General features: G+C 36.8%; 1 protein-coding gene across 3 annotated transcripts in view; it reads left to right on the top strand.

Annotated features, from left to right (window-relative positions):
- The window catches only part of ADK (adenosine kinase), a 511842-nt gene that overhangs the window by 479801 nt on the left and 17221 nt on the right, over positions 1–14820 (top strand). For all 3 annotated transcript variants that reach the window (XM_059899210.1, XM_059899208.1, XM_059899209.1), the window contains one exon: positions 1921–2007. In XM_059899210.1, coding sequence (XP_059755193.1) covers positions 1921–2007 — 87 coding nt within the window. The remainder of the gene's footprint in view (positions 1–1920; positions 2008–14820) is intronic.

Raw genomic sequence — 14820 nt, 5'->3', positions numbered from 1 at the left:
TTTTCACTTCTGGGATGAAGCATTGGTGGAAGCATCCCATAAATGAGATAACTGTCACCCATGCTTTCTGATAATTTTTGGTTTTGTTTTTGAGAGCACATGGGTTCTTCACCCTGAACACTACGCACATCACGCCTGGCTTTATCATATGCCCTGCAGTGTTGCCACATAGTACCAGAGTTCATCTGTCCTTCCATGTTTTGTGCCCTTGTGCCTCCTTTGCACTTTTATGAATGTAGCTTCTATTGGGCATCTTCTTCCAGAAGAGCCCAGTTTCATCACCATTGAAGACTTGCTTTGGATGGTATGCTATCTCCTTAATCAACTCCTTCAGCACTGCCGGAAATGTGGCAGTAGCTTCTACATCAGCAGACACAGCCTCTCCAATCATTTTTATATTTTTCAGTCCAAATCTTTTACTGAATCTGTGTAACCATCCTTTACTTGCAGTAAATGGCTTGGCTGTCACTTGTTTCAGGGGATCCCTTGCTGAAGTGTTCCTATAGGCTCAGTGTTTTCTGGCGCAGCACGTTGCCGTCAATAGGAATAAATTTTCTGTTCATGTCCTCCACCCCAAAACTTAATGCCTTTTCCATCTTAATTAAGCACTTGTCACACACTCTGGCCATAACTTTTGCAGTTTGAGGTGCGACATCAAATCTAACACAAATTTCTTTTTCCTTCTTCACAATTTCACAGATAGAAGCTTCATTCTTACTGTAGATCTTAGCAACCTCAACATATAATATTTTTTTCTTTCCTCATTAAGTCGGGAACTTTCACCTTTTCACTTAAAGGAAGCACTTTATGGGTTCTCTTTGGCATATCCAAATCTCCAGCATCACCACTCTTGTGCTTTGGGACCATTAGTAAGTAAAATAAAGGTTACTTGAGCACAAGCACTGCAGTACAGTGACAGTCAATCTGATAACTGAGGCGGCTACTTTAGTGACTTAACAGGCGGCATACGTAGGAATGATTCATATCCAGGGCAGGATGGATTGGGACGGTATTCAGGATGGTGTGGAACTTAAAACTTATGAATTGTTTATTTCTGGAATTTTCCACATAATATTTTCAGACTTTAGCTGACCGCGGGTAACTGAAACCGCAAAAAGCAAAACTGTGGATAACGGAGACTACTGTAATGCCATTCCACTGTCATGTGCCAGGTTTAAAGTAGTGTATTAGGTTACTCTGTAGTCAAAACAACCAAGCCCTGGTCCAGACTGCTGTAAGACAAGAGCTCATTGCACTGTCCATTTTGTTCTGCCCATGCATTCAGTGGTAGCTTTCCCTTTTGTTATTTGACTGATAGTTTGGAGGAAATAGTGACTCCGTTGTAAAAAGTAACCAGATTAGGTTATCTGTAATAAGCCAACTAATATCAGTAATCCTTGACATTGGCATCAAGTATTATTCAGAATAGTAGTTATATTTTTATTGTGCCATTGTGATTTTCTATAGAGAAACACTCAAGACTCATTATTTGTATTTTTTAAATTTACAGCTCTTTACCTATATCCAAGATTTCATTGCCAGGAATGTAGCCAGGCTTGATGCTTTATTAGAGATCCATGATCTAGTACTTAATACTTCCTTTAGCTCATAGTTTCTGTTCAAGTATTTTTACTGTCCAAAAAGGTACTGCTACCATTTACAGTTGTTCCTCAAAAATGTGAACTACCTAAGTATAACTCTAACAAAACACATACAACATCTGTATGCTGAAAATACCAAAAAGCATTGCTTACAGATGGCTTTTCACCTTGGTTCCCAAGTGCTCATGTACAGAATATGGGCCTCATGTTCTGTCTCTCTCTTTGGCTGATGTAGGAGCTTCAAGCTTTCCTGGGTGAGTTTGTATATTGAGTGTTTACAAAGAGAAGTCAGTCTGCCTTTCTTTGGCTCTAATTGCAGAAAGTGAAGTCACCGCTTTTGCTGTCTTGGATCAAGACCAGAAAGAAATTGTTGATACCAATGGAGCTGGAGATGCATTTGTTGGAGGTACAGACTCATTTATTTCATACTTACTTACAAGTTAAACATTTCCTTTAACCCTGTCTCTGCCACATAGCCAAGATTTATAAATATAGTAACTTTTAATTTCTGCTTTTAAATAATTAATTCCTGATGTTTTTTCCGTATGCTACTATCATTGTGTTATGAGGGTATATTACTACAGGAAAATATGTATTTTGGGCTTAAAGATAATTTACTGTTACGCTATATCCCAGTCATTTTCACAAGATTAATTGTGTCTGTCAGAATATTGCATAAACAGGCTGCATCAAGACAGTACATAGTATATTCATAGCCCTTCAGGCTTAAATGTTAACAAATTGTTGTTCTTTAAAACACATTGTGAATATTAATAGTACGCTGATAGCTAAGGATGATGTCTTTGGATTATATCCTTTAGTTAAAACATCTGTTTCTAACATAATAGTTGGATGTTTATTGTACCAGGAAGGGTTAAATTTTTGTCTCATTAAGGTTCAATAAGAACTGGCACAATTTATAAAAACTAAATCATTTTTGGAGTGAGTAGTCAAAAATAAGATCAAGACAACTGGAAGAGTTTTGGCTTGATAACTTAGATTGATCTAAAATCGGATTCAAAAGTTCTTTTCATATGTCTGAACTCCTTCTAGCTAAGTGTAGTTAATCTAGGTTAAGATCTCTAGAAAGCTTTAGACTCCTGAGTGATAGCCCAGAAGAGTCCCTCCTGATCTTTATTTCTCATAACATCAAGCAAGACAAGGAAAAAAAGGCAAATGGAGCTGACCCTTGTCTTCCTTCCCTTGGAAGATAAGTTGAATTATGGGAAACTTATTTAAGATTGTATAATGGTTTGAACTTAGTGTTATTTAAAATATTTATATTCTTTTATTTTAATGTTCACTAGCATAAATTTTTCATGTTTCTTTCTTTGAAACTTTTCATGCCTAGTCTTAAATGAGCTGTTTACCATTAGACTGGTAGCATGCCCCATGCCATCTTTTTTGGAAAGAGTACATACAACAAATAATGTTCTACTTTACTGTCACGCACGCATCTTTTATTCCTTTGCTCTGAAAGGCTTCATCATTGATTATTTTGCAGCTATTTTTCCTATTCCATACCGCTTCAGAGCTGTAAACCCATGTAGCCTAAAAATACCTTATCCAGAATTGGGCCAAATTCTGCAATACATTAAGGAGACACTATTGATTTCCTGGTTAGAAATTGGTTAAACCAGGAATCTTAGTACAGAAACTTTTTAATTTGTAACCTGTGTGTGTATTATTTAAGTACTTTAAAATACTTAAAACAGTAAGTATTCTCTTTCTTTGCTATTTAGTTGGGTACATCCTGAGGCTGTCATAGATACGATGGTGACCTAATTAGCCACTGCTCCTGGGTCTGAGGCCTGGGGCTTCCTGGCCTTGCAACAACAGATTCCGTTATAGATCCCTAACTACCTGTAATGCTTCCACTACGAGGTAGGAATATATAGACTTTTTGAGGAAGAGAGAAGTCATTCTTAGGATACTAAAATAGGAACAGCTAGCTAGCCATTTATATTACAGTTAGAGTGATAAATGAACTATATCATCAAAGCCCTTGGGCTCTTTGTTACAGGATTTTCAGCCTCTTTCTTATCTCACTCTACTTACCCAGCCTCATTTATATACTTATTCTTGGGGTACACTGAGGTAAGTAAAAAGGAAAGAGTGTGGAACAGGGATCTGCAAACCTTTTTTCCTAAAGGGCCAGGCAGTGAATACGTTAGGCTTTGCAAGCCGTATACTGCATATTCTTCTAGTTGTTTTCTTGCTTGCTTTTTGTTTTGTCTTTGGTTTTTTGCAGTACTCTAAAAATGTAAAAACCTTTCTTCGCTCTCCAGCTGTACAAAAACAGAGCATGGGCTGGATTTGGCTCTCAGGCTATGGTTTGCCAACCCCTTTTGTAATACGTTGGCAACTTCCTCACTTTATTCACTTTCATCATACCCTGGATTTCACTACACACTGTTGAAATCAGTATAGAGAAAGTGGAAGTCAAGCTGAAACTAGGCAGAACTTTACTGGTACAACCTCAATTAAGTAGCCATTTTTCTCATTTTAACCCTACTGTCATCGGTTCCCAGGATATTCAGATCCTGAAGGACTGAGTCATGCAATGAGATGAATACTCTAATGTCATATTAACAAGGAATACTTATGCTGGCATGTTCAGCACATTCTGTCTATGTACATCAAGCTATATATTAATAGCACAGATAACATTTATGCAGCACCTACTAGCCAATTGATATCTTAGGCACTTTACATGAATTAACTCGTTTAATGTTCATAAAAGCTCCTTGAAGTAGGTTATTTTTAACCCCATTTTACTGATGAGAAAACTGAGACACAGAGGGGTTAGATAACTTTCCCAAATTCTCATAGCTAGAAAGTAGCAGAGCCAGGATTCAGACCCAGGCAGTCTGAACTGTACTGCTTCTCTAAACTTTTAGGGAAATCTCACCATTAGGACTCAGAAGCACAGACCAGCCTTACTAACAAAAGCTGGTTTTGCCAGAGAGAATCTTCCTATTGACTGAATAGATGACTTCATTTATTGAACAGGAGCTTTTGTTACATGATAGGATTCTTAGGACTCTGGGGTAAGATTGTTGCAGAAAAGAAAGTGAAAGGAAAGAGAATCGAAGGACTGTAATCCCCCGTGAGTTTGAACCGGGAGCTTTTTGCTAAGCAGTAGAATTGATTGCACTACAGAGATACAGAAAGCCAGATCATAAACTCGCTTGGCCAGCATGGAATCCGAATACAGGGAGCTATATGAATCAACTGTTTAATAGCACCAGGCTGATACCTCCATCTTACAATAGAGATGGTCTGGTTAGTTGGAAATACTCAAAAATCCATTGGCTGAAATCCCCTACTCCCATCTCTACACCAGGGAAGGGCTTTCTAGGAGGATTGGAAATACTCTATCTTTTGAAGCATACTCCTCTACCTTGATCATGAATGGAGAGGCAATGGCAACTTTTGCGTTTACTATGTAGTTTCTTTTTCTTTGCTTTATTGCCTGATTAACGTATCTCCTTTCTGATTGACACATTTTATCTTTAGATGGTTAATATATTCCTCCTATTACTTTCAAGTTTTGCTGGCTTACAAGCATTTCTTTCTTTTGTGACTTTGCATAACTATATTCCAGTCCCAATTTCAAGTTCTTAGGTAAACCATGACTTCACCTACCATGTGCTGATATTACATATCCCAATACCAGAGTGCCATGCGTTCTTATTAGCCACATAAGAGATACATGACCACATCATAGATTTTCATGTATAATTTTAAAATGAGTACACCAAATGAACATAAATTAAATTTGTAGTTCCATCTCGAGGGTTTGGTGACAGTGACAAATCCCTCTAACCTCTACAAGCATACCTCCTTGTTCTATTTGGTGATCTTAAACACTTTCTAATGTCTGCCCTTTACTTGTCACTAGCCAGCCCTGATGGAACTACCCTTTTCACATTCTCCCTCAAAAGCCAAAGCGCCACGGTTGTACCCTTGGAAATGGAGACAATTCTATAATCTCTAAGTATGATTTCCTAATTTCCCAGGTCAGTAGAAAATTTCTTCCTGTTGTCCTGCTGTGCTTTGTCACAGCAGGTCTGCCTTTTCATTTGGAACCCTCTTTGTCACTGCCATAGTAACAAATGGAAACATTGAGAACATTTTGTGACAGGCACTGTCATTGTTCCCTGTGAAATCTCTTCCCCTGTGTCTTCCCAGTAAATGAAACTGAGAAGAAAAATCATAACAAGTAACATGAAAGGAGACCTAATCAATATGTTCCCAGTGGGCTGTCAATACCAGCCTGTGTTAATCTAATATGATTTAGTTGTATGTTTTATGGCAGCTGTAGGAATATGAACTAGACCTACAAATCATCTTTAGATTAAAAGTGAGTACACCTTTGACAGATTATACCCAGGCATGTACATATAACTCTCAGAAGAAAGACTAGAGACCTTACCCAAGGACCAACATTCTTAGGTTTAAAAAAGCTTCATTAAATGTTAAGAGCCATATATAACTTAGAATAGTTTATTTGAATGATAGTAAAGTAACTGTGCTGCCTTTAATACTTTTATTTTCAAATTTCTCATGACAGCTTTATCAGGAAAAATGTATTATCCTAAACGATATTACCTACAATATGCAAATGACTTTTAAGGCCACTTAGCAATCACAGCGTAAATAATTATCCTATTTCCCATCTAATAAAAAGGAGCATTAATTTCACTTTCTAATTCATGTTCAGAAAAGACTTTTTGTTTAAAAAAAAAAAGATTTAAGTTACCAGAGCAAGGATATTACTTCCTTTTTAAGTAGCACCTGTCTATACTTCAGAGAACCAGAGGGAATCTCTAAGTTATGTTTATATTTTCTATTCTCACCTTGCTTTTTATTCCCAAACATTTCTAACTTACTCTCCCATTCTTCTTAACTGCTGCTTCATTGTGCTGTACAAAGAAGTGGTGTAGAATTCTTCTGATTTTTTTTTTCTACACCACCCCCTTCCTTTGCTGTCAACTCAGAGGACTAGAAAATAACTTGGTGAGTGTTGAATATATCATTTCTCACACTTCTTCACCCAAAAACGAAACCTTCATATGACCCACTGTATGCAGAAGATTTACTTGTGGGTGGTAACCAAGATGATTGCTGCACACTCCTACCCCATCCCACAGCAACAACGATCCCTTTCCCTGTCTTTCACCTCTAGCAGGACATCTTTGGTGTTTGATTTCTTAAGCAGTTTCCCTTAAAACCATCAAATGAGGTATGGGATTGACTTGGTCATTAGGAATTTGAAATACACCACAGACAGCAGCTCAAGTTCACACAGGGGGGAAAGGGAAGAGAGATTCACACCTTGCACAGTCTTAGGATGCTTCACATCCAGAGATTTTGATGAGTTGACATTGGACCAGGACCAAATTTCAAGAGTCTTGCTTAAGATTATTTAAGCCTTTGTGGGTCTAAAGAGGTAAAGATGATCCTCAAGCCATGACAAAAATGAGAAATAACTTTCATTAACATGGGATACAGGATGATTTTAGGATAAAGTCTGGAATTTTTCACAAACAGGAATGTTCCCTAAAAGATCTAGTATCCTGGATGGCCTCCATCTAGAAGCAATTGTAAGTAGATAATGGAATTCAAAAGACTTTGTCTTCTGTAGATTTGGATAATTCAGAGACAGTCTGAGCCATGGAGGCTATCAGACCCCAAAACTTAAATATGAACCTTACATCTCCTATATTTGATGGTTATTAAGAAATGCTTATTCTAAGAAAACAATGTTGGTATTTATAAGATTTCATTTAGTAGCAGAGGGCCAGAAGAAATGTCACAAGCAAAATACCTGAAGTTAATTTTGTTAGACAGAATTGTGATATGACAAAATATATGTATATCAGTTTCCTGGCCTACGATATTTGTGAGTCAAATGGAACTCACTTGAATCCAGTAGCAGTCCAAGCTGCTCTTACATGGATTTGGTCAATTTTACCTACCTTATCTGTCAGATTCATCCAATCTGTATCAGTTAGGTTTTGCTGCATAACACACTACCCTCAAAACTTAGTGACCTAAAACAACAACCATTTCTTTAGCTCCACAAATCTGTGAATTGCCAGCTGGGCCTAGGCTCAACTGGACAGTTCCTCTGGTCTCAGAGTTTCGAGAGATTAAGTAATTTGCCCAAGGTCACAGTGAAAGGCAGGATTCAAACTCAAAGTTTGACCCCAAAGTTCTTACCTCTGATGATTTTGTTATACTCCATTCCATTAGTATCCTCTTGTCTTCCTCTCCAAGTGAGGAAAAATAGCCAAAGTGCTTTTCTAAACACTAGTCTGTAGACTGGGGCCAATCTATGACTTAACAGATTTCATCAGTCAGTAGCAAAATGAAAAAAAGGTAGGAGCAATATAGTAAGTTTTCGTAAAGCTGAATGTATTCAATTTAAAATCTTGTCTCATAGATGTTTGAATTTGTTACAATGTGCCTTTATTGGTTTTGTAATTAATATAATCAAAATAAATGAAATCACATGTCGGTAGTACTGATGCATAGCCTGGCCAACCTTGTGACCTAGCAGAAGTCTTACCAATGGTGCATAAGTTATTACAAACAACTTCCCAAACTGTATGAAAATTTGTATGAAGTGTAATCTCTGATGTTATATGGCTGTTTACTATAAACAGGGGTCTGAATAAAACAAACAAAAATTATCAATGCAATTACTAAATTTACAGCTATTCTCACTTCAGATATGAGTTCCCAAACCTGGGGTATGAACACAGGATCTTAATTTATTTTTCATTTAATTATCCAGTTTACATTGACATTTTATAAAATTAAGATATGTATGTTTTATTTCTATCCCATGAAATAAATGGAAAATTAAAACCAGTTTCTGTCGTCAAGTGCTCTTTGAATTTTAGAACCACCCTGCTGTGAGAAATTGTCAGTTGATCAAATACAGGTTTTTGAATTGAGTTAAATAGTGACAAAATTAGTTATCTTGCTTATGAATTAGGGCATAAATAAGCTTACTGTCATCTCCTTATTCTAACACTCTAGCAGCTATGACTTTGTCCTGGTAAGTCTTTTTGTTTTTAATTATATTGCTTAAAATGTTAATGCTGAAAGGGAGTATTTTTTAAAATCACGTTTCTGGTTTTCAGGTTTTCAAACTTTCAGTAGTGAAACTATGTTCAAATGAGGTTTTATCTGAATCAGAATGAAATGAGATTAAACAAATCCCCATTTGACCCTATCCACATTTTATCTGGTTGCTCATAAAAAGCAACTCTCTTGAATGAGTTGATGTTAGGTATGAAAACCTAACATGGTCTATTAAAAAGCCCCCATTTGATGGATGAGGAAAGGGAGTTAATTGTAAATATGCAATACTAGAAGCCAGATCTCCTGGCTCATTAATTCATGATCCAGTGATTACATGTGTTCATAACCCAAATGAAAATTGTCAGTTAAGTAGTCTGTTATATAGGCCTTTTGGAAATATATAGGTCAAGAGTTGATACCCCAAATGGATAGAAGCCTTTGATGTAGTTTTTTTGGTATGTGGGTATCCAAGATGTTTAACTTTAACAATAAACAGAAGCATATGCTAAACTTTTATTTTGGGAACCACATCAAGAGATCACACATTAGGTTTAAAATTCAGATTCTAACATTTTTGTTCCATAAGGAGGAATGATCTTTAAAGCAGTATTTTGAAAGGGGTTGGGGTGCAAGGGCACCTTATCCATACAAGTAAAACATACTGCTTAGTACTCTTCAGGAGCTTCTTTCCTGAATTAGGGGCATAGAAAGTTTTTTTTGGTTTGGGATTTTTTTTTTTTTTTAATTCAAATGCAATATCCCATGCCATGTTTAATACAGTTTGGCAAGTTTCCATTTTCATACACCAGAAAGAGCAGATAAGTTATCCTCATTGTTATAGCACTGACCACTGCCTATATATTATACCATACTGCTCAGTTGCTCACTTTGTGTGGGAGGATGTATTGTGCTTAGCTGTCGTGAAGGAACCTTTGCTCTGAATTGACTTCCTGTGCATGTCAGTCACTACACCATCTGACGCCACTTAGGCTTTGGTTTTCATTATGCAAATACCTGCTAGGTCAGACCTTACCCTGATAGGCACAGTAGCTTTTTAAGTTATTTCAAAATTTAATGTTTGTTGATTTCCTTTTTCCAGAAAAATCTGTGTTTTCTAACATATGAGTCACAAGTTGTTACTTAAGTTCATGACTAGTTGGTAGTCAATATGAAGTCAAAACAAAATAAAATTTTACTAACTAAACTACATAAAAAATGAAAGGAAAAAAAAAGTTTCCTCTGAGCCTTTTTCAGCAGGGGGAAACCATTACTTTGTCACATCTGGGTAGTCTAAGCCAGCCAAATTGAAGTGGGAATTTCCTGCCATATGTTAGTTCTTTGAGCAACCTGTAAACATCTAAAAGAGGGTATGTGAGTTCTTGTTTGGTAGAGCTGTAGCCACTGTGGAGGCTTGCTCCTAATAGGTAGCAGACATTTTTATGTACTACCACTCGTCAGGAGGTTATGTAGCCTGACTATAGCTAACACTGTTTGCTCTTGTTAAATGCATTAATTTGGAAGGCCTAATTTGGAAGGTACAACATGAGGTCTCACCAACATTATAGCAAGAGCGAACACTGTGTTGAAATGACCTCCCAAATGTGGATGACAGAAATTTTGTTTCATTAATAAAAAGAAGGTAAGACTAAGCCACCACGGGTATTCCAGGTAACTTGAATAAGGTCATTTTATAAAGTCAATGAAGACCAAAATAAACCTCTTTATATAAAGGAAAATAAAGAATCTGAAATGGTAGGAGAAATACCAAGTATTTACATCAGCTTCCTGTTCCAGATGCACATGGGCATTAGGAAGCAAAAATTTCATTCAGAAGAGTTGTACACAAAAAGTAGAAATGCTTTATCCAGTTGAAACAAGAGACATTTTTAAGGGGGAAGAAAAGACTTTCCACATAATCTCACTGTTTTTGTCATCCTCTGTAAGGGAAAATATTGACATTTACCAGACTGTTCGCTCCAGCTTTCTGATCTCCTGCAGTTTATTTTTATAACAGCCTTATCGATGGGCCTCTTACCCAGCTCTCTAGGTTTAACTGAGTTGAGTCGATTTGTTACCACAGCTTCAAGTAGCTGTTACAGAACAAGCAAGACATCCTAATAAAGCTGTAAACGTGTTTACTCAAACAGAGTATTGATTTTACTTGGAGAGGGAGAAGCTGGTGCTTAGCACAGTGTCAGGGTGGATGAATTTCACTGCAGTTTTTCATTGTCGTCTGTCATGGTTGTGAAACACTAAGTAAAGCCATCAGAGGATAATTAGAAGTACCAGAAATTTAGCCCCTAAAATCAGTTAACCATTTGGGAGTTTCATAGCTTAATTAGCTTTTATTAAAAATTTCCTCTAGTAATAATAGTCAAGCACTTTTAATGGTGCTTTCAGGTAGAGCAAGATTTCAAGGTTGTAACTTGTTAAATGTATGAATTTAATGGCTAAAGGTTTTTCAGACTTTTTCTCATTCTAGTAATTAGGCTAACACTAGAGCACAATGTAAAGAGACAGTGATCTGTACTCATATCAGCAGAAGTACACGGTTTTTCTGAAAACTCAATTTTAAGGAAGTGATAAAGCAATTATAAAATATTTAAAACACATCCTATAAAGGAAAAAATACCCGGTTAGCATCTTTATTAAATATTTAAGTTTAAATGTTTAACCTAAATGACCTAGACACATAAAACTGTCAATGCCACCCCTGTTTTCTTAATACCTTCCTTCATTAAAGAAGAATCTAAAATATTCTAGCCTGCTGTAAGTTAGTCGTCATCTTAAAGATAAAAGTTGATTGAACAACTGTGGAAAAGACACAGGTCAGATTGAGAAGTTGCTTACCTTCTAGAGAAACTGTATTAGCTATTGAATTTGATGAAAGGTATTCATATAAACACTCTACCTGCTGTCTTGCAAATGACTAGAAAAACACCACAGTTGAAATACGTCACCTAGGATGATGAACACAAAACTGAAAATTTATTAAAAATAAGTTTTACCGTTATATTTAAAATTAGTCTTCTTCCCATATCTACAATCATTTATTCAGTGCCTTACAGTAAACTCATGCTTTCTTGAACTAGTGCCCCAGCTTGCCTAAATAACTCATAAAAATGATGATGTCTGAGGGATGAACAGTTCTAAAGCCTAGGAGTTACAGACTCTGTCAAAAAGAACAGTGGAAGGTGATGGGGAGTTTTCTTTGCCTTTGAAATGCTATATAGTTATAAGCCAAATTCTACCCTGAGTTAAGCCTTTAAGCCTTGGAGTAGCAGGTTGTAAAATTTTGTTACATAAGTGGACACCACCAGAGCTCCTTCTTTTAATTTTTCAGAAGGTAGAGGAAGAAATTAGTTTTTCACAGTTTATTTCGATCTCTATTCTATATTGAAGTATTCAAAGACAGAGGAAAAAGAAATGATATAGATTTATGATTATAATATATCATTCTGTTTTATATATGTGCATTTCAAAATCCCCACAATACAGTAATTTATTTTGTTCTATTCAATTTTCTTAAGAATGACAACTATGTGAGGGAGCTCGTTGTCATGGAAGCAGGGGCAGGGGTGCAGGATCTAGTAGGGCAGCCATACTTTGGCTTTAAGGCACTATTTCATCAGACTCCTTTGGTCAAAGGAACAGAAACCCATTTCATCTGGCTCAGAATAAGGAATTTTTTTTAAGGAAGTACATAAGCATTAAGGGAGACATTATAAAACAGTGGTTAAGACAGTGGGTCAGAAGACATGGATTTGAGTCCTTGTTCTGGCAATAACTAGTTGTGGGACTATGGACAAGTTATTTGACATCTCTGAGCCTCAGTTTTCTCATCTATAAAAATGAGGATAAAGTACCTATCTCAGTTGGGTTATAGTAAAAGCTGAATGAAATAATGTTTATAAAGGAACAGTACCTGACACATAGTAAGGATTCATATGTGTTACCTGTCATAAAAGGAATCTCAAGCAATAACCAAAACTGGACAAGTTTTTACTGAGAGTGGAGCCAGATGATGATTCTAGATTCCATCAGTTCTGGAGACCTCAGCAGCAGATATTCATGGATCTTCACTCCATTGCTTACACATTAATGTCACTCAGCTGCATTGCATGTCTGCTTCTTCCTTCCTGGTCTTTCTGGTCCTTCTTTGCTTTCCATTCTGGCTCCTGAAAGAGAACAGTAGGTTAGCTCAATTCACTTTCTGTGCCATTCATAAATAGGATACTGGAAGAACATCTGGGGTCAGATGCCCTGGCCTTGGTCCAGTTAGCAGTAAGCATTGATTTACATGCTCCAAATACATCAACTGACCCCCTCAACAATGCTGGAGGTGAGGCAGTTTTTCTTAAAAGGGTAATGGATGGGTGGGCTCTATACACATGTATGTTTGCATGCTTTGTCTTTGCCCTTTTTCTCATACTTAGAGTTCTGAAAATGTTCCCTACAGCATGATCCATCTATCACACAATACATGGAACATCAAACAGCTTATATCTTAAGGTGGAAACCTAGGAATCATTCTTAATACCTTCCTTTCCTTTTGTCCAAACCTTCAGTGAGTTCTTTTGACTCAATTTTAAGGATATATCTCATATCTGATCTCAAATCCATCCATTTTTCTGCTTTTTCTTTTCTGCCACTTTAACTCAGGCCTGTTTTTTACTTACTACAGTAGCTTCCTAACTGAGCTCCATACTTTCAGTCTTTTTTGCCTTCTATTCCATTTTTCTACACAGTAGCCAAAGTACTCACTTTAAGGAGAAATCAAATTATTTCACTCCCCTGCTTACAACCCTTCAGTGGCTTCTAGTTGCACTTAGACTAAAAGTCTAAACTCCTATAGTGGCCTAAAAGGATCTATATGATCTCCTATCTCTGAATCTGTATTTCATGCCACTTTCACCTTTGCTTGCGTGCAGTGGCTATGCTGGTCTTCCTTAAGGACTTAGACACTTTGCACGTGGAGTTCCCTTTGCCTAATATGCTCTTCCCTACTCTACATGGCTGTGTCTTTCCCATCCTCAGTCTCAACTTAGAAGTGTTCTCTAACCATCCTATCTAACATGGGTCCCTTCACTATTCTGTACTGCTACACACAGTCGTTTTCCTTAATAGGACTTAACATTCTCTGGAATTATCTTATTTACTTTTTTATTATCTTAATTACTAACTTATTACTTCTTTAAAAATCTCCCCCATTAAAATATAAGCTTCAAGAGAACAGGGACACTATGTGTCTTATTCACCAATGTATCCTCAGGACCCACCACAGTGCCTGGCATAGAGTAGATAGTAAATTTTCGTTGTATGAATGAATAAGTCAATTAATCACATGCATAGCTACAAACAAACTTACCTCCTACCATCAGATAGAAACCATTCTAGTCAGTATATCTAAGAACTTGGTTATTGAGGGATTTTGTCAGAAAGGGAGTGAGTCAGGAAATAGCAGGTTAGGCCATACTTTCGTATCAGGTCACCTTGACTTAACATTAAACTATGCTAGAATGTATATGTGAATAATCCAGTGACAGACTGATCACAGCTACCTTTTCTTTACTGTTATTTAAAATGGATGTAGATGTGGAGAGAACACATGTGTTAGGAAAGGAAGCAAGCAGCGTTTCATATCTATTTCCCTTAATACCTGTAGTATGAATATGAAAACTGATTCTCAAGATCATAATCCTGAACATCAGTTCCTGCCGTTAATAGACAATAGCATACAGGTCAGAGGCTCCTGGCAAGATTTCATAGAACATATTGAAGTTATCCAGTAGAGCTCTAGATTCGATTTGCCAAAATGCCCAGTGGAATGTCCAGTGCCTCAAATAACAGCACCCTTGTCATGTCCTACTTAGGATCTTTACTGCTGTTTCTTACTGGGAGTGGGGTAAAATGTAGCTCCTTCACAGGAAAAGCAATGAGACTCTGGTGAAGAGCACTTGACATGAACTGAGCCTGGGACATACTCCATGTTTCATTTTCCACATAGTTTCCTAAGCTTTAAGCCACAGAATTGTTCTTAATTTTTTAAATTTCATCAGCACCCACATCAAATCACTATTTATTCTCCATCCTATCCTTATTATCTGTCACCCTAGAAGAA

This window comes from Balaenoptera ricei, chromosome 16 (assembly GCF_028023285.1).
Source record: "Balaenoptera ricei isolate mBalRic1 chromosome 16, mBalRic1.hap2, whole genome shotgun sequence".
Taxonomy (NCBI): Eukaryota; Metazoa; Chordata; class Mammalia; order Artiodactyla; family Balaenopteridae; genus Balaenoptera; species Balaenoptera ricei.
This window is presented reverse-complemented; position numbering and strand designations above follow the sequence as displayed.